Genomic DNA, 24,059 nt, shown 5'->3' on the forward strand with positions numbered 1-24,059 from the left:
AAATTCAGCCATCTTAATACAGGCCTCCATAGGCCACAATAGCCCATCTTTAATTAAAGAGACAAAATAAACGTTACTACAGCATAATGATTAAACAGTGTTAACCCCACTAATACCCTTATGTGTATGCATTTATCTAGCTTTTGCGACATAAAAAAGCATTAATTCAGACAGCGTTTTGTGCTCAAAATAAACAGCACCCAGCAACGTTTAAACATGAAAACTTGCACGTTATTTTTTAGAAAACAGAAACAGCACACGCATGCTAACCCTCGTGTAACTTTCTCTTATGTTAAGACAAACGAATTGATTAATAAAAAACACACTTGCACAAGACAAATAATTAATTGTTATTTATTAATATTTAATAAAACGCATAGACATACTAGAGCTTCAAAAGCCCCTGAATTTTCTTAATGAAAACTCTGCTCCAGCACAAGCTTCCTAGGACCGGTTTCTGGCATTTCAGCCGTCTTCAGCCAGGCTTGCTTGAATCCAGTGGCAAAGTGAGCAAGGGACTCACGTCTGAGCATACCCTGCCAACTTATGGCGAACAAAGCGGTACAAAAGGGGGTGGTGATTGACGGAGCATCAGAACCAATCAAACACTCACACCCAGTCAACAGATCTGGGTTTGATCCATCACCGTTCTTTAGCCCACTCTGCCACCCCAGTTCAGACATGGCCATATGCTGACGACGGCTGAAATGCCAGAAACCCGTCCTAGGAAGCTTGTTTCCGGTCCAGGGAAGGCATGGCTTGGCAGTTCGGGCTGGACTGTTCCCATGAGGCACAGGGTCAGACTGATTTGCATGTGGCCATGTCTGAACTGGGGTGGCAGAGTGGGCCAAAGAACGGTGATGGATCAAACCCAGATCTGCTGACTGGGTGTGAGTGTTTGATTGGTTCTGATGCTCCGTCCATCACCACCCCCTTTTGTACCGCTTTGTTCGCCATAAGTTGGCAGGGTATGCTCAGACGTGAGTCCCTTGCTCACTTTGCCACTGGATTCAAGCAAGCCTGGCTGACGACGGCTGAAATGCCAGAAACCGGTCCTAGGAAGCTTGTTTCCGGTCCAGGGAAGGCATGGCTTGGCAGTTCGGGCTGGACTGTTCCCATGAGGCACAGGGTCAGACTGATTTGCATGTGGCCATGTCTGAACTGGGGTGGCAGAGTGGGCCAAAGAACGGTGATGGATCAAACCCAGATCTGCTGACTGGGTGTGAGTGTTTGATTGGTTCTGATGCTCCGTCCATCACCACCCCCTTTTGTACCGCTTTGTTCGCCATAAGTTGGCAGGGTATGCTCAGACGTGAGTCCCTTGCTCACTTTGCCACTGGATTCAAGCAAGCCTGGCTGACGACGGCTGAAATGCCAGAAACCGGTCCTAGGAAGCTTGTTTCCGGTCCAGGGAAGGCATGGCTTGGCAGTTCGGGCTGGACTGTTCCCATGAGGCACAGGGTCAGACTGATTTGCATGTGGCCATGTCTGAACTGGGGTGGCAGAGTGGGCCAAAGAACGGTGATGGATCAAACCCAGATCTGCTGACTGGGTGTGAGTGTTTGATTGGTTCTGATGCTTCGTCCATCACCACCCCCTTTTGTACCGCTTTGTTCGCCATAAGTTGGCAGGGTATGCTCAGACGTGAGTCCCTTGCTCACTTTGCCACTGGATTCAAGCAAGCCTGGCTGACGACGGCTGAAATGCCAGAAACCGGTCCTAGGAAGCTTGTTTCCGGTCCAGGGAAGGCATGGCTTGGCAGTTCGGGCTGGACTGTTCCCATGAGGCACAGGGTCAGACTGATTTGCATGTGGCCATGTCTGAACTGGGGTGGCAGAGTGGGCCAAAGAACGGTGATGGATCAAACCCAGATCTGCTGACTGGGTGTGAGTGTTTGATTGGTTCTGATGCTCCGTCCATCACCACCCCCTTTTGTACTCTAACCAGTGAGCCACACTTCTCCACAAACGCGTGAGCGCAAAAAAAAATTGTTCATGCGCATGCAACAACTGTGCCGCTTTAAATCCACCACACACCAAAGTACAACGTCTTATATGTTGCTTTCAGAAAACAATTACTGCTCTCTCGCTGTAGTCATCGGTGCCGCCTGCCATAAAGTACACCTGCATTGTTTGGATGAACAGTAGTGACACAAACACCGAAGTCCACCCCCCAGCATGCACTGTTGCCTCCGTGCTCCGCATACTCACCACCCTAAACATCCGAGGTGGGCCAGGACAACTCAGTGTCTTGGGACACATACCCGACAACGCAGAACAGTGCTCGAACGAGTGTCTAGATGTATTGTCAGTTATTTGTCGTTTCATGGAGCGCAAACTCCCCCAGGTTTCAGAGGGTTGTAGACCAAGATGTAAAGGCCACGCCACACATGCTTTACAACCACCATGAGTAGAATAACTGGGGCCACCAGACTATGCGATTCTGTGGCTTGGAGTTTTCCGATTAATTAGTTAAGGATTTAATCCCCTGTACACATACTCAACATTATTTTGCATAATTTGTAGATATCGTCAATTTTTTTTCTTTTTCAAACAGATAAAAAGTTGATAAATAAACACTACACACATGGTGCTAAAACGGTCCTATTGATAACTGCCCATTTAATGCGCATCATAATAACTCCTACCATTATACATAACCATGCCGTATAATTCACTCAACAATGCCACATAATGTGGAACTCCATTAATGCAAAATTCCAGTGGCAGTGTATATAATGTAACACGGGAGAATGCTAGAAGGTGAGATTTATGTGAGCTTTCGTACAGAAATATGTATACAATTGAGAGACCATGGCGAGACACATTGCTGCAGAGACTCTGTCACGGGGGAGTGATGGGGACGTATGTGAGGACCGTACATTCCTGGCGAGTACGCTGTGAACTAGCTTCTCCAGCTCTCTTTCGCTGTTATTTTATCACATTGCCACGCTTCCCTTTTCTACACAGACCCTATGCCCACCCTGACGTATCCTCTCCCTTCTGCTGCAGGACCATAGCTACCATATGTACAGCAGGTGCACTGGCACCAAGGGGCCATTTCCCTTCCTTGCACCAGGGTACCTGGCATCCTTGCTACGCTACTGTTCCCCCGTCATGTCCTCTTCTCCCCTTCCCTCACTTTATTCTCTTGTGGCATATTCACGTTGGCTGTTTGTATTTTCTCTCTGTTCTCATGCATCCTCACTGGGTCCTTAGTTCAAGAGGAACAAATTCCGCGACTGCGTTCCCAAGTCTGACTCCGAATCGGACTCTGAGCGCTTGGATGAGCCGGATGTGAAACTGAGACAGGTAAGGGAAGGCCACGCCCACGCCGCACCTACCGGAGCCACCGTTGTATTCACATAATGTCAAAGACGGGACCACGGCTATACCTCTGGCTAACCGGAAATTACGAATCCATTCGGACTTTACATTTTCAATAGAACTTGCTGATTTATTGTGATGAATGTCATTTCACTCTCTAACTTCGGGGGATACCCCAGTGTTCCTTATTTTGTATCTGTTTATGACTGCTCTCCTTTCGTCCCTTACCCCTTCCTCTTTCTCTCATTTTCCCTTTTGTGGACTCATTATCATCTTTTTCTTATACTCCTCAGTCGCCGTCCCTCCCACGTCCTTTTGTGGCATTTTTTTACACTCCATGCCAAACTCCCCATTCTCTTTCTTCCTTTTTCTGCATTGATTGTTTCAAAGCTTGTTTAAACCTTTTCCCATGACTCCTTCCTTGTCACTTCCAATGAAAACTGCCACCTTTTCCTGTTCCTCCTTCACATGTTCCTCCATGCATTTCCTTTTATGTCTCCTCCAGTAGGCCTACTCCCATCTGCACATGATGCGTTGTGCTTGGACCCTGGCATAGTCACTAGCCGCTGGGGCATGGAGCTGTTGTTTACAGCGGCTGTCCCAGGGTCACAGGACCGATGAGCTCCAGGTGAATCTCCTAGCCCTAGAGCCTTCCTTCCGGCCCTTGGCTCTCCCATGGTGGCCAGGCAGAGCACATCAATCCGAACTCAAAGAGGCGGAGAAGGTTCATTGTGACACGATAGATAACACCCAATAACTTCAATGTTCGGTCAGTGCTCTACTTTTTAAAGGGAGAATTACCTTGATTTAACCAGGAAGTAAATAGTACATTTCAAATTATAACAAGAAAACCTTAATCCTCTTCCTGCCTCAAGTGTTTTCATAGCTCACTCGGGCACGGTGCTAGATAGTTAACATTGAGTCCTCTGGCCAGTGTTTTTCTGTCCGATTCTGTGTGAGGTGCTTAAGGGCATCTCGGGTCTTTTTGGAAGCGTTAGATGCCATTTGAAAATGGGGATTGATTTACTTGATATCCAATCTCTGCTTTAAGGTAGCCACCCTGGTGCTTAATGACTCCCTTGAATAAAAGGTGCCAGACATTACACAAAGTTCAAGCCCTGGGTTAAATGGGAGAACACCTAAAAATACAAACAGACAACCTTAAAAACCCACCATCCCAAAAAACTGAGTACCAATCTTGGGTGCTTCTGGTGATGTACTTTGTGACCTGGTGTGTATCGTCTAGTTGAGGGGTACTCTCCTGTTACCGAAGACCAGGACTCTGCTGGTGATTTTATCCTGTGTAGGGGATAGTTAGAGATTAGTGGTTCCGTACCCACCAGTGTCCCAAGGGTACCTTTTTAGGGACCTGTACCTCAGAATCTATCAGCCATGGTATTGAGTTTTCCTTTGCGAAGCACCCACGGATCTGGAGCCATCCACAAAAGCTCAGGATGGAACTAGCAGCCACTGATGACGGATGAAGAAAAGGAAAGCCTAACTTGAATCAGAAAGGGGAGAACGATGGATAAAATGTATTCAGATTCATGCTGACCTCGTTGAATCTGCAGAATGGGACCCCACGCTGTCCATCTAAACACAGACTGTCTTCTATAACTTTGGGGGCAGAGAAAGGGTTAGTACTAGGATAGGCACCGACATGTTGGCACAAGGAAAGATCATCCCTCTTGAGGAAGGTGAGGGAGCAGTTCCTTTATGCTGTTTATTTTCTCCCCCCTAGGCAACCAAGCCAGGGTGAGTACATGACCCACCCTGGACAGGCATTGTTACTTGAGCTGTTATTGCGGTGGTCCTTTCAGTCAGCTGGACCTTGTGCTGTCTTTCTAGGTCTCTCATTATCTCTCTAGGGGGCACAGTCCAGCTCCAGCTCCTCCTGCAGGTTGGTAGGTCTTCCCTCTTTCCTCTGTAACTGGTGTACATCCCTCTTCGGTGTCCAATAGGCAGAAAACAAACCAAGAGCTGTCTGAGGAGGGCAGTATTTATACTCTCTGGTGGTTTAGATGGGCTGCCAGAACCAGCCAGAACATTGCCTCATTGGAAAATCCAGGAGTAGCTACTGTCCAGAAGGAACAGCTTCACTATCATGCCCCAAATCAGTTTATGCACTACACCCAGTTTGGGCTGGCTGAGGTCTGCTGTGTACTGGCCTCCATCTGGAGTCTCCGTTGTCATGGGAGGTGTCAACAATAGAAGATACTGGGGAGATATGAGTTTACCTCAGGTAGGGGAAACCTACTCGAAGGATAAGTGGAATAGTCTGGAGACCTCCCTCCACCTACCAGGTGCACAGGTTTGCGGAAGGGGAACAGAGTATGTGTATGTGCAAGATGGACATTACCAGCCCAGTACGTCATATTGTGATGGTTAACCCAGCATGGGTTTTAGTGACTAGGAAAATAAGTAGTGGCTACTTTAGGGAGAGGGTTGTGAGGACCTAACACTCATTTGAATAGCAAGGTTGGTGAGTGAACCTCATTGGAGAGTAGACATCGCTGTTACTGAAGTAGTGGAGTTGTGGACTGGCCGGCTGCAGGGTTGACACAGGCAGACCTGGCACTTTCCAGTAATTAAAGATAAGGACTAAGGAAAATGCAGAAGGTCACTTTCCCAAGACAGTAGGCGAATCAGGACAACATTTATGCATAAGTTGCTTAAAATGTAAGATAGGTTTACATAAATGTAACCATAATAGTAAAATAATCTAGTGGCAACCAATAAGAACAGGTCCTTGAATGTTTGGCCTCAGTGTCGTGGAAGATGCTCTGTTGCACCTCCCCTTTGAGACCCTTCGAGCACAGAGAAATGGCCCTCCTCTCTTCCCTGACCCGGCACCGTGCTAGCTAGTAAAACCGACTGTTCCCTGCTCTTGTGCGGTGAGCTTGCTGGAGGAAGAAGCAGCGTCATTTTGGGGGTGTAGGGGGTATATTTTGTCTTGTTTGGTAGTCATGTCGTGTGACCTACGCTAGCAATGATTTATGTGGGGGTGTCTTGCAGTTGTGTGAGTATAAAGAATATTTTAAATATATGCACTGTTCTTGTAGGAAAGCGTGCCGTTGTATATTTTCTGGCAAGTTGCAGTAGCCAAGCTGGATTTCCACAAAAATGAATCTTCTCTGAAGAGCATCAGAATTGGCTTATCACGGCAGAGAAGAAAGCGCTAGTCCATGGTTCAGAATATGTGCCAAAGATAAAAGTCTACTGTCATGTTGGTTATCACTTCAGAATCCCAAAGTATATGAAAAGGTGCCCTCCAGCTGGTCCCGGGACTGGTGAGTTTGAAGCAACTTCTGGAACTCCACTTGTTCCTATTTACATTTCAGTTCGTGATCAGGAGTAGTACCTCGAACTGTATTTAGCCATAATACAGTCCCTTCTTTTATGCGGTCTCCATCTATGTTCAGCTTTATGTCTGGGAACTTGGCTACCGAACTTCATGACTCTCTTTGCCTTCTGCACATAAGGTAGAAGTCCTCTATGAACCTTCAGCAACCATGGAAGATTTGGTGCTTCCTTCGGCTAGGTCACCCTGTTCACCTTTGGGTGAAGGTGGCAGAGGAGAAATGTAAATCTAAGACACAATACAAAACAAGAGCCAGGACAACAAAAAATATGTCTGAAGCAAGGGTAAGCCATATCACATGGAGGAATGGCAGGGCTCTAAGCAGCCATGGCATGCCCTTTAAATACTACACTTCCGCCGAGCCCATTCACAGGAACCTCTCCTTTTAGGGAAATCTGTAAAGTCCACTGTGTCACTGTCATTCCTGTTGTCTTCTTTGGCTTTTGAATGAACCCCTTGTGGTTTGCCCATTCATAAATCTTGACCCCTGTTTTGTTAGGTCTCGGCTAGCGAAGGCTGCGCTTGCGCAGTCTCGCTCGCGAGATTTAATGACTTGGAGAAGAGGGGCTTGAACCCGCCCCTCTTCTCCCCTGTTCTCTATTGGCTGGCCTCTTGAATGCTGGCCAGCCATTGGAGAAGAGGTCAGTCATTCCGATTAGTCCCCGTCCTTTTCGGATCGGGGGGCGTGTTTTTTGCAAGAAGTCTCATTCTCTCCTCCAGCCAATTGCTGGAGGAGAGAAAAGACAAACATGCCCCCGAATCCGAAAATGCCGCTGCCTTTCTCCGAGGCATTTCTGGCTGACCAAGGAGAAAGGCGGTGGTGTGCTTGGTAGCCGTCTTGCATGCGGTCGCAATACTATTCTTTCAACCCTCCACCACTCGGCTGCAGGAGACACTGAAAAGAAGCAGTCACTAATTTCATTTGGCAGCCTCACATCCCCCGCCGCAGCGCCTCCCCCTAGTCACGCGCACCGCTCCCCGGGCCTCTCCCCTGGGCCCTGCGTACGTGCGCCCCAGCACAAGCCTGCACTTACAGTATTGTTCTCTTCCTGCACCGCCCGATCAGAGTCCGCTGCAGCTGCCCTCAAAGTCACTTTAAGGAAGCGGTAGAGCGCGGTCGGAAACCGGAGCCTGAGCAAGGGGAGTTAGTGGGAATGGAAAGAGGCGGGCTCTAGTGCTAGAGCGCAGGCGCCATGTTGGGAAATAGACTACCGGTGAACCCTTCGCACGAGCGGAGTCACAGAGAGCTTGCAACCTTCGTTATACTCATGAAATACAATTTTTATTATAAGGCTAAGAAGTTTTCAAGCACTGCAAAATGTAGTTGGCCCAGGGGGTGTCGTATAAATAAATACCATAATCCTTTCATAATATAACATAAACCGTACTGTTTGATGGTTAACACTGCAAGTGCTCTTCGTATACGTTAAAACTGCTGCTTAGTTCTTAATGCTTCGACGGCTCTTGCGTTTCGGATACTGTCACCTGCGCGGATCACACAAAAGCCGTTGGAAAAGCAAACATACTGGCTTTCTTTTAGGTCTGCTGCCCTGAAATGGAGACCACCGAGCGAAACCCTCGAATGCCCCCCCCCCCCCCGCACACCCCCTTGAATAACAAGAGCGCATGCGTGAGGGGGGAGAGAAACGGAAGAAGGACCAAAATCCATAACCTTTACAAAAGAAGCTAGAAATATTACAGGCGAAGCAGCCGTTCTTCCAATGGAGAGATGCCAGATAGTTCTTAAGTACAATTTGGGTATTTTAAGCCAGAAGTTGGCTAAAACTGAAACTGTGCATTAAAATAATAGACACGCAGACTCTGAGCCGGACTTAAAGTACTTGAGATCGTGACTGTGCTCAAAGGGTTGAGGCTCTCACCCTAGCAATGCTACCTGGTGGGTTTGACAGCAGGTCTACATCCGTAGGTGAGACCTCCGATTGAGACTACGTGCTAAGTAGAGTAGTAAGATCTACGTTGTGTGGAATTGAGACAGACTGCTTAAACATGTCAGCGGGGAATCTATGTAAATTATTTAGATCGAGCTTGTTTGAAGAATAGATGAGGCCGTCGTTATCGATATTACAATTGTGGTCGAAAGGGTCTTCTTTTCATTTGCGCCCCTGATTCTCTAAATAATTTCCACTCTATTTGACAGCTACGCAAGACCCCCCTTGTATTTCCTAATATTGACAACATTTTCCTCGTTGTTTATTTATTTCACAATTTTCTTATGAAACTAGGTGTCCGAAAATAAGACACATGAAGCTTATTCTAAGTTTCCCGAATGTCTGTGTTTGGCAGTGCTTGTAAAGTGTCAGGCTTTCATAAAATGATGACCGTGGTTTGAGTGAAACTGCGCTCCGATAAAATTTGCACCCAATGTGCGCTTCTGTGCTCCACATTGGGAGAAGGGTACTCCATACAAATGAAGGCATAGATAGTTAATAGGACTATGAGGTGGAAGCAGGCGACCAGGCGTGTTCAAATCGGTATTTTTATCAAATGTGCACATCATATTATAAACGCTGGTTAAGGAGCTGGCCCTCTGAACTCCGCAACGGGTTTAGCTTGCATCAGCAATACTCAACTCAACACTCTGCACACAGACGTACTCCCCAACCCCCTTCCCCCCCCCACACACACCAACCTTCAAAGTTTGAAGCCAGGTTCCCAAAATAACCTGACTTTAAGGCGTGAGTTATTCATTTAGTCCGCTATTCATTGTACAGCACCTCAACTTCGAGGTGTTTAAGTGGTTTACAATTCACACTGTCAAAGAAACAAACCTATAGTAAAAGTAACCGTGATGTTTCGTGCAAATAAACGTTTGTGCAGCAGGTGCATGAACCTAAGTACGCGTCCACATTGGTGGAGAACTAACATTAACCTGCCAGTCTCTCTGATTGACAACGAATTGGTGTGTGAGCTTGTTGGATGCTATAAATATAATCTGAGGTTGCATTGCATACAGTTACTGTTTCTAAATTCAAAACCAGCTACCAGCATGAAGATTACGTCAAACGTTCATAATTTATGTATGGGATTATGTCATCGTAATTGGGTTTCGTGTGTGTGTAGGTGGCTCTGTGTGTGGGTGCAAATGCAATAGGTCTCGCATTTGAGAGTGATTAAGCTATTGACATTGTAAATAACAATGCCGTTTCTTTAAATGTTTTAATAACAAAAACATCAACAAAAATAATGTCATGAGCAATGCTAATAGCTCTAACTTTACCAATGCCGAGACCATTGCATTGTAAATGCTTGTTTAGCCTGCGCACAGTTTTACACATTGTGTACAGTATTTGCTCACTGGAAAGGCCGGCTCCCACGAGTAATGTCCCAAAATACATTTTTGGGTTGTTTTCTTCATATGAAAAATATATTTCCTTGTGAAGAATTCCCTTCCCCTACACCTCCACAAATGTGGGAGGTGTTCATATCCTCTTACTGCTCTAGAAAAGGATTTAATGTTTCTCCTAATTGGTGTATATATCTGACCATTTCCTGAACACCCACAAACTCACTATTGGTGACTGTCCACAAATTTTGAAGGCAAACCACACTTACCACTCATACGTAGTATTTACTCTCACACATTATTTCACCCTTGTCTGGTAAAAGGGTTTCTGAATTCATGGTTACCATTTACATGTTCTTGCAGTTGGAAACCATATCATTTGTTCTTGGAACTGTTAGTTGTGTTTGTTGTGACTTAAGCCCACAGTCGTTCTAGCGTTCTCTACAAACTGACTGCTTAATTGTTTCTATTCTCACTCTTGTTCTGCATAAAAAAATCAAAATAATAAATACAAGAGTGTGCCACTGCCCATAGTCTCTCAATGACAGTAATGCACCACTGCTGCGAACAGCTTGTACACTCGCATTGACAGTAATGTGGCACTGCTGCGAACAACTCGTACACTCATTGATGAGCAGCTCGTACACTCTCATTGACAGTTATGCACCTCTACTGGGTACTGCTTGTTCAATCTCTTTGACTGTAATGCATCACTGCTGGGAACTGCTCGTAATCTCTCATTGGCTGTTTGCACCACTGCTGGTACTCTCCCACTGACCGTAATGCACCAATGCTTGTACACTCTCATTGACAGTAATGCACCACTGCTGCGAACAGCTTGTACACTCTCATTGACAGTTGTGTGGCACTGCTGCGAACAACTCGTACACTCATTGATGAGCAGTTCGTACACTCTCATTGACAGTTATGCACCTCTACTGGGTACTGCTTGTCCAATCTCTTTGACTGTAATGCACCAATGCTTGTACACTCTCATTGACAGTAATGCACCACTGCTGGGAACTACTTGTACGGTCTTTTTGACTAATGCACCACTGCTGGGAACTGCTCGTACTTTCCCATTGACTGCAATACATTGCCTCAGGATATATCGTGCTTTGTCAGGTGTTACCGTAAGTAGATTGACTATGGTCTCTGCCTAGGTGCTGGTCTCCCTCCTTATTTCTAATACATTTTCTTAAGAGTGTTGCAATATAAGGGGAAGTTGAATATAGCGTGGTAGTGAGTGGAGAAAAAGGTGTATTAGATGGCAATATTTAGATATTCACTGAGATACACTAAAGGAAAGTAAGAACATCTGTTAAGATTGCTATTGATGGTAAAAAGCTTTTGATATTAAAACAATGAAAGCGTGCATCCGGTTTCACCAACCTGTGGAAATGTACCTTTTTAGGGGTACACTGGTGCAGGGTCACCCTTTTGTCCACGGGTTCAAAGACCAACAAAATGGAGATCGGCACTGGAGTTGGAATAAATAACAAGTTTATTAATCACTCATGAGAGGGACCACATCCACACAGCATTCGCAACTGCTGCATGAGGTAGTACACCGAATTGACAAACCGTGTCCCTTTTATACCAGTTTTCTGCAGTGTAAGCATTTGAACAGAAATAGGAAGAACAAGTTTTAGACATAGTTATCAGCAAACAAGGGCGTATGAATAACTACGTGGTCAGCAAAGTGGGAGGGGGAGCAGGAATGCTTATGGCAGCAGTAAATGGTCGACAGTTAACATCTGAGACCAGGTGCACTGGCAGCTACAAACCCTCAGCACTTACATTGCTTTTAGCTGAGTCAGGAAGTCAATTAAAATAGATAACACTTGCACAGTGAAAAGACGAGTAGCAGAGGACAGGGGAATTACGAAGGAAACGAAATGGACACCACAGCCAAAATGGCTGTAGCTTATGCTAAGTAAAATATTACACATTTCCACAGACGGTCCTTTTAGCATAAGCTAAGGCATTTTCTCATGCTTCAAAAGGGGTACGATAAACATCGTGTATATCAATCGGCATCCTATCGCTGACTTCTCGGTCTATTGCTAAATGGGCATTTACATTTTTTGGACATTCATTTTAGATGGTAGACAAGTAGTACAAGTAGAAATACAGAGGGAACAAAGCATTGGACCGCATTGGATACATAAACAACAAGAGAAGAGAATTTCAATAATAATGAATAAGGCCGATAATATTTTAGACCCCATACAGAAAATATGTTACAGAACCATCCAGCCCAAGTCCATGTTCCCGAGTCTTGATGAGTCTCAGTAGCTATTTTGTGTAGCTTGGAGATGACCGCATATACAGAAGGTGAATTGTCCGGAGTGAAGACACAACATCTGGATCCGATGATACAGCATGCTCCACCTCGATCAGCCAGAATAACATCTAGAACAAGTCTATTCTGCAAAGCAACCATGCGGATCGATGCTTGTTCTTCTGTCAAGTTCCCTAAGGCCGCAGTTGTCCGATTGATCACTGCTTCCATTTTTCATGGTGAGGCGATGGACCAGCTTACTGTTCTGTACTGGGCCAACAAAAAAGAAGAATCCTCTGTTAAGTCTATATTGTTCCCATGTGGTCTCTGTCTGGTCGACTTCAGAGACATCGATTGCACGTTTTCCCCTACTACCAGCATGGTGATCGAACAATTGCAAATCTTGATGGTAGGTTGAGGAAGCTAAAAACACAGGTGGTAGAAGAAAGGCTATGTAACAGGTACCAGACCAGCCTGGAGGTAGGAAGTAGTATGCCTTAGTTCTGAGGAACCTGACCTTTAAGGGCCAAGCAGCGCAGAGTACGCCTGAAATTCTCTAGTTCTCCTGCCTTGCAATACAGAGACACTGGACACTCCGTCTGGCGTAACAGATCGAGTTTTATTAGCTGCAGCTAGTACAGTTGTCCGTGAAGTCACACAGGGATGGATTCACAAGAGACTGCCCCTTAACTCCGTGGCGCACAGGCTTTTATACAATGAAATACAATGGATAACCCAAACACATATAGAATTTGAGACATCGACAAATGTTACCAACAATGGTTTAAGCTAAAAACTGACTCGAGTTCCAGGTGATGTTTGTTGCTGGCCCCTTTAAGCAAATTGCAAAGAGAATCCACATGGTACAGTTTACAAGGAAAGAAAACATGTTTGTATGCTCTAGAAGGACAGTCGTGAATCCAGAGAATGCATGAGATGTGTAGCGAAGGGCAGTAGATAAGATAAGCAAGAGGAAAGAATGGTGTGAGCTAACAGACAGTTCGGGCGGGGATTATCCAGCTCAGACATGAATTAGTGTTTCGGCCAGACCCTGACACTAGTTAATAAACACAGGACGAAAAGCTACCTGACACGCAAGGGCAGAAATGACAAAAACATCTCGTTTACCAGCTGCCTGAGTGAGGGCAACCTAAGATGGCGGAGAACACAAGATGGAGTCTGGGTACGATCGAGAAACGACAAATTTCAGAACCTCAGACCCTCCTTTTGCCATTACTCAGGCAATAACACAATGACTGGGCTCATGTTAGTCTGAGTCGGAGTCGATATCAATTGCCATAAGGTCGTTTAACTGTTGCTGGACCATCATCGTAATTTTCTCTGTTTGTTGGGTTACAGGCTTTGATACACATAAGGTAGCGAACAGACCACATATAGCAGGACCACAGTGTATGCACAAGCAACAAGAGAATATGATGGCCAGAATTGCTCCAAGGAATGTTAGTATCTTCCATCCCCAGGTAGATAATAATCCCCATAACCATCCCATGAGGGACCAATCCCCTTCGTCCTGATGGATCGATGTGGAGATGGTATGTAATTTTGAGATGGCCTGATATACAGTCGGGGCGTCTTCAGGAATGTATATACAGCCGCTCGATCCAATTAATTTACAGACTCCTCCTCGGTCTGCTAGGATCACATCTAGCGCAATTCTGTTTTGTAACATCATAAGACGGTCTGCTCGGAGTTCTGCAGTGATGTTACTTAAGGCACCTGCAGTAACATCGATGGTTGTCTCAACCACGCGAACTAATCGCCTAATGTTTCTGCTGTTAATCATTGGTCCCCAGAAGGGAATGAATCCTTTGAAGAAATCTCCTCCCTCCTGGCCAGCTGTGTCTTTGGCATCAAATACGCCTCTACCATATCTGTGTCTGTGATGGTCTGAGGGTGCAGTATACGTTGGGGGAAGCAAGAATGCTATGTAACATGTTCCCGAAAAGTCAGAGGGGAGCCATGTATATGCTTTGTCATAGCAGACAAAATAGGTTCCTTGTGATGGGATCAATGGAGGGTTATTTTGAGACGTGAATACATATATCTGGGAACAGTTTTGTTGAGTGTCATTCTCCTTGCTATTGATTCGGAGGCAAAAGTTGCCTTGGTGGGGTACAGTCCATGCTGGGGAAGACTTCTCTTGTTTGGTCTTGTTATTAAGACTGGAAATGTAATGAGTTACATTCCAACCTTCGTAGGCTTTCTTTTCATCCAAAGGAATCTTACTCTTCCCTAGGATTTTAGCCATGGCCACTATACCCTTTATCAAAGTACCGTGGCTAAAATCCATTCCATTCTCAAATGTACCCATCGGATATCGAAGTCTGTTGTGGTAGGCAGCCGAAAACATGGTCAGGTAAGCCCATGCTGAACCTTCATATGAGAAAGGCAATACTAGATAGGGCATCCCTTTATGGGCAGTGTGAGGCATGAGTCCACACACCCAACAGTCAGATATGTTGACAACTAACTGGTGTTGGTGTAACAGCTGGATAAACGAATTAATTTGATACTCCACCCTTCTTATTTGTTCATGTGAGGAAAGGGCACTTATCTTGGGTTGAAATTTAGTGGGACGAGAAGGTACAGAAGTAGATAAAGGAACAGTTTTTAGTTGCAACACATGGACAATCCAACCTATACATGCTAATAAAACACATAGAATCAGCAACACACACAAGGTTACGCCAAAACGATTACGTAATGATTTACAATATTTGGTTTTCATATTCTGTCTCCTATCTACCTGACGTGATGTACCATCCATCCTGGCTAGAAAAATTTGTCGCTCGCGGCAATCTTCCTCAATCACTTGGCTATTTGATAATCCTGAACCTAGCGGATCTTGACCATAAACCAGGTTCAGTCCAAGACTCCTACCGAGACCCTGCGACGGGGACAGATGGCACAAATACTAAAAAAGAAAAATAGTTCATTGGTGGCAAAAGTAACAAATGTTCAAGTCTTTGCTTCAGGCCTGGTCCTCAGGTTGTATCGTTTCTTTGTTGGAATCGTTTGGTCCTGAAAGATTATTTGCGGATTAGTAGTGTTCACTTGCAGATGTAATGGAATGGTTCTTTGAAGAATGTCATCACTTTCTTCCTCAGTCTGGGTGTCTTCCAGCCGTGCGTTACTAAATGGTACGAACCGGGGAGTCTTGTCTCCTTCAGACTCACCTATGCCCCCGCGGACCCTCTGGTCAAAAGGCAAGGGCAAGGGTACCTTTTTGCAATGCACGGCGTGGACCCAGTTTTTCTTGCCTTCTATCCTTACTGCTGTCCGCGTAGCCAGTAGAACTTGACGAGAAGGTGACCAGCGAGGATCAAGATTTTTCTTTTGTTGAAAGTTCTTGGTGCAGACCCAGTCTCCCGGTTTGATAGAGTGACCTGGGTCTGTTGAGGCATCTGGCAGAGCACTTTGAACCTGTTGACGAAGAACACTTAATTTAGCAGTCAAGTCATGAAGGTAATCAATAAGCATAGGGTACGGTATGTCTGAGTACTTCCTAGAACTCCCCAAATGTTGGCGTGGCGTCCGAATATCACTTCATATGGACTAAGTCCCATACGAGAGTGTACAGTAGTTCTGGTGGATAGTAAGGCCAATGGTAAAGCGTCAGGCCAGGCAAGACCTGTGCTGGCCTGAATCTTTGCCAATTTGAGTTTCAGAGTGCCATTGTAGCACTCTACCAAACCTGCTGACTGTGGATGGTTTGCCGCATGGAATCTTTGTCTAATACCAAGACCCGTACATACTTTCTGCATGATTTTGCCTACAAATTGACTTCCATTGTCACTCCAGACAATTCGCGGCAAACCAAATCTAGGAAAAAACTCTTTCAGTAATACTTTAGCAGTTGATACAGCTGTGTTATCTTTTAAGGGGTAAGCCTCTATCCATCTAGAGAATGCACATACTACCACCAGAACATACTTGAGATTGTTGTATCGATCCATGTGTATATAATCAATCTGTAATACTTCACAGGGGTACGTAGGGGGAGAGAAATGGCCTGCAGGAGTAGGAGTACCCTTCCCTGGGTTATGCATTAAGCATATAATGCAATGTTTTACCACATTGTCTGCTCATTTCGGAATTCCTTCATTTTGCCAAACTGGAGCCAGGAGTTTGCATATGCCTTTAGCACTAATGTGAGCTGGTCCATGAGCCATAGTCACTACAGGTAATACATATGCATCTGGCAACATCCATCGTTGATGCTCCGACAATTCTGTCCAACATCCATTCGAATCCAACATTCCCGTACTTTCTTTCCACTTACTCAATTCTTTCTCTGTAGCCTCTTCCTGAATCGTTCTTACGCTCTCAATTGTGTCCTCACACATTCCTCTTTCTGGGATCTGATTTGCAGGGCCTGCAACATACATGTGACTTGTGATGTCCCTAGCTGTGTTTTTCGCTACCTCGTCTGCGAAAGCATTCTCGCGACCAATATCATCTGTGACTCTTTTATGTGCACTACACTTGATGATGGCAATTTGGGTAGGTAATGTGAGAGAGTCAAGAAGATCAGTGACCAACTGGCCATGCTGAATCTTCGTTCCATAGGAAGTAAAGAATCCTCTTTCCTTCCATAAACGACAAACTGTGTGCCACGCCAAAGGCATATTGGCTGTCTGTGTAAACATTCACTCTTTTCCCTTTCGACAGCACACATGCTCTAGTCAAGGCTATCAATTCTGCAGCCTGGGCTGAATTGTATCTGATGCATGCTGTCTCCACTACTGTATGTAATGTGGTGACTGCATAAGCTGAGGTAGTCTCGCCATTGGGTAATTTGAAACAGGAACCGTCAACCCACAAGGTTCCATCCGGATCCTCGAGCGCAGTATCCTTTAAATCTATTCTTCCTTTTGTTTCTTCTTCTGTGCGAAGAAAGCAATCATGATGATCCTGAGGATCTCTTTCATCTGGGAGTGGTAACAAGGTAGCTGGATTCAAGGTGTTACATCGCTTTATACGTATGTGGCTTGCTAAGAGAGTCAACTCGTAACCAGACAACGGGGCACTCGTGAGATGTTGTGATTTAGTTCTATTCAATAAAGTGTCCACAGCATGTGGTACCATGACAGTGAGAGTGTGGTCCAACACTACTCCAGCTGATTGACGAATAGAGATTGCTGTCGCCGCCGTAGCTCTGAGACAGCTAGGTAACGCCTTAGCTACCGGGTCTAACGTAGCAGAAAAGTATGCACATGGCCTCTGTTTGTCTCCAAATTGTTGTCAAAACCGACAATGCACAACCTTCTCTCTCATGGACATAGAGTGTGAAACATTTACTGTAATCAGGGGTACCTAACACAGGAGCAGAACACAGGGCTGATCGTAAGCCAGAAAAACTCTTCTGACATTCATCAGTCCATGGGAGTGGATGGGGCGTGTCTTTCTGTGTAAGTGCTAATAAAGGTTTGGCCAATAAAGAAAAATTAGGTATCCATTGTCTGCAGTAGGAAGTAATGCCTAAGAAAGCACGTACTTCTCTCTGGGTCGATGGTACAGACAAGTGCGTAATTGCTTCAATACGTTCGGGGGTCAGTCGCCTTCCCTCCTTTGATAAGAGATGACCTAAGTATGTAACTTCTTGGCACACGTACTGTAATTTAGAAGGTGATACCTTATGATTGAGATCAGACAAATGCCGCAACAATGCCACAGTCACATCTTTACACACATCCTTTGAATCAGTCGCGATCAACAAATCATCCACATACTGAATAAGAGTGGCTCCTGGAGGCAAAGGGAATGTATCAAGCTGTGACTTAAGAGCTTGACTATAAATGGATGGACTTTCACAATAGCCTTGTGGTGCTCTTTTGAATCGGACGCTTCGGCCTCCTAAACAAAATCCAAAAATATCTCTGCTCTCTTTAGCAATAGGAATGCTGAAGAAAGCGTTCTTTAAGTCAATCACGGTGAACCAAGCTGCTGAAGCTGGTATCATCGTCAGTAAGGCTGTAATGTCTGGGACAACAGGGAACTGTGGTGAAACAATTTTGTTCACCTCTCGAAGATCAATCACAAATCTATAGACGGGTGGTTGAGAAGGATCAGTTCGCTTAAGATTTGGAAGAATAGGGCTGTTACACACATTTCCTCTCGTTTCTTCCACCACACCCTTCTGGACCAAATCTTGAACAATAGCCAATAATGCTTTTTCACCCTCATTGATAATCTTATACTGAGCTATACGTGGCAGTTTAACATTAGGCTTGAGAGTGACAACATATGGTGGAATCGCAAGACGACCCACATCATTCGGACCCGTAGCCCAAAGACTTTCAGGAAGAGATAGTAATTCAGGTGGAAACTTATCTCTAGACAAATGCATTGACGATGTTAGTTTCTTACCTAGCGTAAGATACACACCATAAGGGGAGCAGTGTAACGTGGCATGTAACTTTTTCAACAGATCCAAACCCAATAGATTCTCACCACAACCAGTTGTAAGAATAAGTGATGCTTCCAGGTCATATGGACCAATCGAAACAGGTAAAGGGCAAGAGACTGGGTTACGAACTGGGGCGCCGAAAAATTAAGCCAGACAAAGGTGCCCCAGGGAGTTTAGAATGAATAATAGAACTTCTCATTGCATCAGTATCCAAAAGAAATGGCTCTGAAATACCCATTGCATTGACATTGACATAAGGACCATTCTGATCTACTGGAATTGATACTACTCCCTTACTTTGTCTATGGCTGTCCTACTCATTTTGGAAACTTTCGTCGCCACCTTCAACATAATAGTCGTCACTATCATATTGTGTAGACTGGACTCTCTGTTGGTCAAAAGAATTCACAGCGTTAGGAGAGGGAAAGGAACGCTTCTCTTGGAGGGATGTACCTCTACCTCTACCCCTGGAGACTGACTAGAAGTTACCACGGCCTCGTGGGACAAACACTCCATTATTACGTTGGAGCAAAACTGGACAATTACTCTTAAAATGTCCCTCTTCCTTACAGTAAGCACATTGGTTTGGACCTAGCATAGATCGGGGTACATAATGTTCGGGCTTCTGAAACACTTTCTGAAACTGTGGGGGCTGAGAAGACTGGTGCTGAGCAGGATGTGGAGGATAAGCCTGCTGTAAAAGAACCTTTGTTTTTAAATCTTTATTTTTCTTCTCCTGCTTATCTTTCTCTTCCTTGTCTCGGTTTTCATAATATTGTGCTGTAGCCAATATTTTAGCAGTAGAAGAAACAGCCCATGCACTCTCGGAACTTTTTAATTTATTCGATAATTCGGGAAGCAAGTTAAATACGAACTTGTCCACAAATAAGCGTTGTCCACCTTCCGTGCTCCTATCCTGACCACTATGATCCAGAAAGGTCTCCTCAAAACGAGTGAAGAAATCGGAGACGCTCTCGTCTTTCTTTTGCTTACAGGCGGTTAACTTATCCCAATTTACTCGTACTGCAGGCATAAGAGTCTTCATTAAATCAATGATTCTACCAGGAAGTGCTGTAATCAGATCGTCAGGCTTTGCGCCGCCAACTTGTGCTGTGTCAGCAGCTCTAATAGCTGCCCAAACACCACCTAGTCCGGCAGCATGATCTTCCCTACGAATTTTCGCCCATATTGCTTGTGGAACAACATTCCCAAATAACATCTTAATATGAGCGAAGTTCATAACGCAAGCCTCAACTGTCTGGGATAGCTCCTTATAATAGCCAGCAGGATTTTTACGTGGGTCTGGAAGTGTTTGTTTAAGGGCTAAAACTTCGGCTCTTTTCCAAGGTTCATGTACCCATATACGCTGGAAATGAGCAGCCACCGGATGAGCACCACCTACCGCCTCTCTCCATACTGGGGGAACTTCACGCATTGGATAATGTTTAGTTTTGTCAATAAGATCAGTTTCGGGGAGTTTTGGAGAGAGAAATGAAGTCCTAAACTCAATCGGCATAATCGCCGCTTTCTCAACGTCTGCTCCTACTATAAAACCTTTATCAAAATCGGCTTGGAGCTTCATCAGTTCCATAGGAGCTGTGTCTAATTCCATATCGTCCCAACCCTTAATGAGAGTATCGCACATTATGTCAAAAACATATCTTTGAATGGGCTCTGTCCATTGACAAAAGGTGCTCATAATATCCCGTGCACTATATATTGGACCTTTCTCAATCCATTTACGGGCGAGGGAACCTAATACTGCTTTTTCTTCCGTAAGAGGAAGCTGACAACGAGATTGTCGTCTAGAAAAAGACGGAGACAGATTCAGGGCTCCAATTAAGGGAGAAAAGAAACTTGTGACAGCATTTGTGAGTCTCTTCGGTGTACCTGGAGAATCTCTCACCAGAACAGGGGATAGAGAGGAATTTAAAGGAGATGGAATAACAGGAGGAGGAGAAAACAAAGGCTGAAGAAGAAGAGAAGTATTATTTGGCTGAGCAGGTCGCTGCTGGCTGAGCCATAGGAGGTGCATTAGGAGTTTGCACATAGGGTGGAGGAGAATTCAACAAACAAGACATTAAAGGGTCTTCCTCTATATCTTTACTCTTCTCTGAAGGGGAAGTAGGCAACACCGGATAGCATCTATCTACTGCCATGCGATGTTGTCTTTCTGATACCTCCCTAGCAGAGTCTTCTTCGTTATTTCTTAACTGCTGGGCAGCCTGTAAAATCGACACATTTTTATCTTTTTGATCTCTTCTTGCTTGTTTCATTTCTTTCTGTTTGGCTTCCTTTCGCCAAAGGCGGAACGAGTCAAACATGGCCGGCCGGGCTTTTCTTCTAAACAAAGTGGTTTCTAAATTGTCTAATATATTGGGCTCAAAATTGCCATTTTGTGGCCACTGCAAAACACCATCTCTTCTGGTATATCGGACCCATGTTTCGTTAAAAGTAATGGGACCAATACCATGTTTTGAATAGAGCTCATAAGTGGGAGTTCCAACCGGAGGAATCGGACAAGAGTCCTCGAGCTGGGAGTCCCTAGTACAACCTAAGCAACAAAATCGACGAAACTTACTTAGACCAGGCATCGTTATTTCTCTGGACTATTCTACAAACTTCAAAAGGGGGGGGCGTGTCAATTCTTAACAAAACAGCACAAACGTACTCACCCCTTGGCTTCAATTATTGCAACAATTGAAATACAAAAAGGAAACTCAAAGACCCGAAAAACAAAATTTGTGGGAGCGACCCACCAATCAAATACTTAACTAAGTATCTTCTTACGCCAACCGGAGGTCCGTCTATTGTCTCGCTCTACCAAATCGTCACAAAAACCGGGGCCAAGGCAGGACGGCAGTCAGGGCAGCAGTCGCAGCAGCCGTCTGAAAGGAGAAGCCACGCCGTAAAATTCTTCGGTCCACTTCCGACATACAGGGGTCAATCACGTAGGGCGCCTCCTCCGGAATTTTCTTGCGGGGCCCCTCACGACCTTCTGGCTGCACCGCTACCACTGAAGCCGTCCCTTCGTGGTCGCCATTTGAGGAACCTGACCTTTAAGGGCCAAGCGGCGCAGAGTACGCCTGAAATCCTCTAGTTCTCCTGCCTTGCAATACAGAGACACTGGACACTCCGTCTGGCGTAACAGATCGAGTTTTATTAGCTGCAGCTAGTACAGTTGTCCGTGAAGTCACACAGGGATGGATTCACAAGAGACTGCCCCTTAACTCCGTGGCGCACAGGCTTTTATACAATGAAATACAATGGATACAATGGATAACCCAAACACATATAGAATTTGAGACATCGACAAATGTTACCAACAATGGTTTAAGCTAATAACTGACTAGAGTTCCAGGTGATGTTTGTTGCTGGCCCCTTTAAACAAATTGCAAAGAGAATCCACATGGTACAGTTTACAAGGAAAGAAAACATGGTTGTATGCTCTAGAAGGACAGTCGTGAATCCAGAGAATGCATGAGATGTGTAGCGAAGGGCAGTAGATAAGATAAGCAAGAGGAAAGAATGGTGTGAGCTAACAGACAGTTCGGGCGGGGATTATCCAGCTCAGACATGAATTAGTGTATTCGGCCAGACCCTGACACTAGTTAATAAACACGGGACGAAAAGCTACCTGACACGCAAGGGCAGAAATGACAAAAACATCTCGTTTACCAGCTGCCTGAGTGAGGGCAACCTAATATGGCGGAGAACACAAGATGGAGTCTGGGTACGATCGAGAAACGACAAATTTCAGAACCTCAGTTCCACAAACAAAATAAGTGTGACGTGATGCAAGGAAGCTCCTTCGACCTCTCGTAGACATCTGCAACACTGTAGTACATTTACTGTGGCCCACTGGCACATCGCCTGTAATTTGTACACAAAGGGGGCCAGTGGTCATGGCAAAAGAGATAACAAGGGATCCATTTCCTTTAGCCAACCTAGAATTTGGATACACATAGTTTGTTGCTGCACTTCCTTTACTTTAGTCTTCCATTTCTAAAGCAGTCCCTTTTGCTTGTGGGTCCCCATCTTCGTTGGGGTAACAGACTTTGTTCATTAGAGGCATATAGAAGTTTGAACCAAGCTGGGCATGAGCCATTGTGAGAGAATGGCAGCGGTGACAACGGGATTCCTTTTATGTTCTGATGAGGAGGAATCATGCCAAAAACCCAACAGTTAGTAGCATTGCTTAGCTGGTGTGTCTGATGTAACATTTGAAGAAATGAATTGTTTCTCAGATTTTGCCAGTATCCCTGTTCATGTTGCGGCAAATCAAAATTATGGTGCTCTTTTGCAGCAAGTGATGTAACAGTAATGTTAGGTAAGGAGGCTCCAGGCATTACTTCCTCCACTACCCACATTACAGTAGCGATGATGGCAGCAGTCAAAGTCAGACCAAGGATGCAGATTGTTCAGCCGTTGCACGTTGTCGCAGCGATCTCCTTCTTAGGCAAGCTCATTTTCATCGGCAAACAACAAAATAGATGATGCCCTGCTGTTGGTTTCTTCACTGAAGTTGAGATGAGTAGTCACTAATAGGACACCCCCCCCCCCCTCTGTAGTCAGTCTTTAGCCACCCAGGACAGTGGCTCAAACAGTCTCTTTCTACGATGAAATGTCTTTCTTCCTGGATCGAAGCAGATATCTAGATGTTCCAGGGATCATGTGGTCCAGGAAGACTTCCTCCGGTCTTTCAGGTGACACAGCTCGTCCTTTTTCGGTGACCACAGTGTTGCGATGATCTGTCAGCACAGCAGGGCTCACAAAGGAAGAGCTTCCCGCACCTGCTGATAAATAGAAGTCAAGCTGTCAGTTAACTGGGACAAATAGTCACTCATCAACATGTCTGGGGTACCTAATACTGGTGCAGAACAAAGGGCTTGGCGTAAATGTTGGAAGGCGCTCTGGCACTCAGCAGTCCATGGGAGGGGCATCTGAGTGTCTTTAGTCAAAAGGGCCAACAAAGGTTTAATAATATGTGAAAAACTGCCTACAAATAGTAGTGAGGACAATCGGTGCACTAACATCCTTCCGAGTGCGGGGTACAGGAGTGTCTAGAATGGTCTGAATGCGGTCTGGTGTGAGTGCACGTCCCTCCTTAGACAGGAGGTGACCTAAATAGGTAACCTGCAGTCTACAAAATTGCAATTTCTTTTGCGAGACTTTGGGATGATGGAGGCAAGAAATGATAACAGTAACAGTGTTCCTTCTTCACACTAGGTAAGGACGCCATAGCAACATCCTCATTGATAAGACAGGATCTCTCAACCATTGGATAATTGTTATATAAAATAACACGCAGACCTTCCGTAGAACGTTTTGTAGCACAAAAATATTTGAGCATA

The 24,059-nt window shown here is 45.2% G+C and overlaps 1 protein-coding gene across 2 annotated transcripts in view; it reads left to right on the forward strand.

Annotated features, from left to right (window-relative positions):
* LOC146809360 (chaperone Ric-8A) overlaps window positions 1-24,059 on the forward strand; it is a 362,752-nt gene that overhangs the window by 93,232 nt on the left and 245,461 nt on the right. The window contains exon 4 of one of the 2 annotated variants that reach the window (XM_085616160.1): window positions 3,219-3,311. The exons of the other annotated variant lie outside the window; for it this stretch is intronic. Coding sequence (XP_085472286.1) covers window positions 3,219-3,311 — 93 coding nt within the window. The remainder of the gene's footprint in view (window positions 1-3,218; window positions 3,312-24,059) is intronic. 2 annotated transcript variants of the gene reach the window in all.

This window comes from Triturus cristatus, chromosome 7 (assembly GCF_964204655.1).
Source record: "Triturus cristatus chromosome 7, aTriCri1.1, whole genome shotgun sequence".
NCBI lineage: Eukaryota > Metazoa > Chordata > Amphibia > Caudata > Salamandridae > Triturus > Triturus cristatus.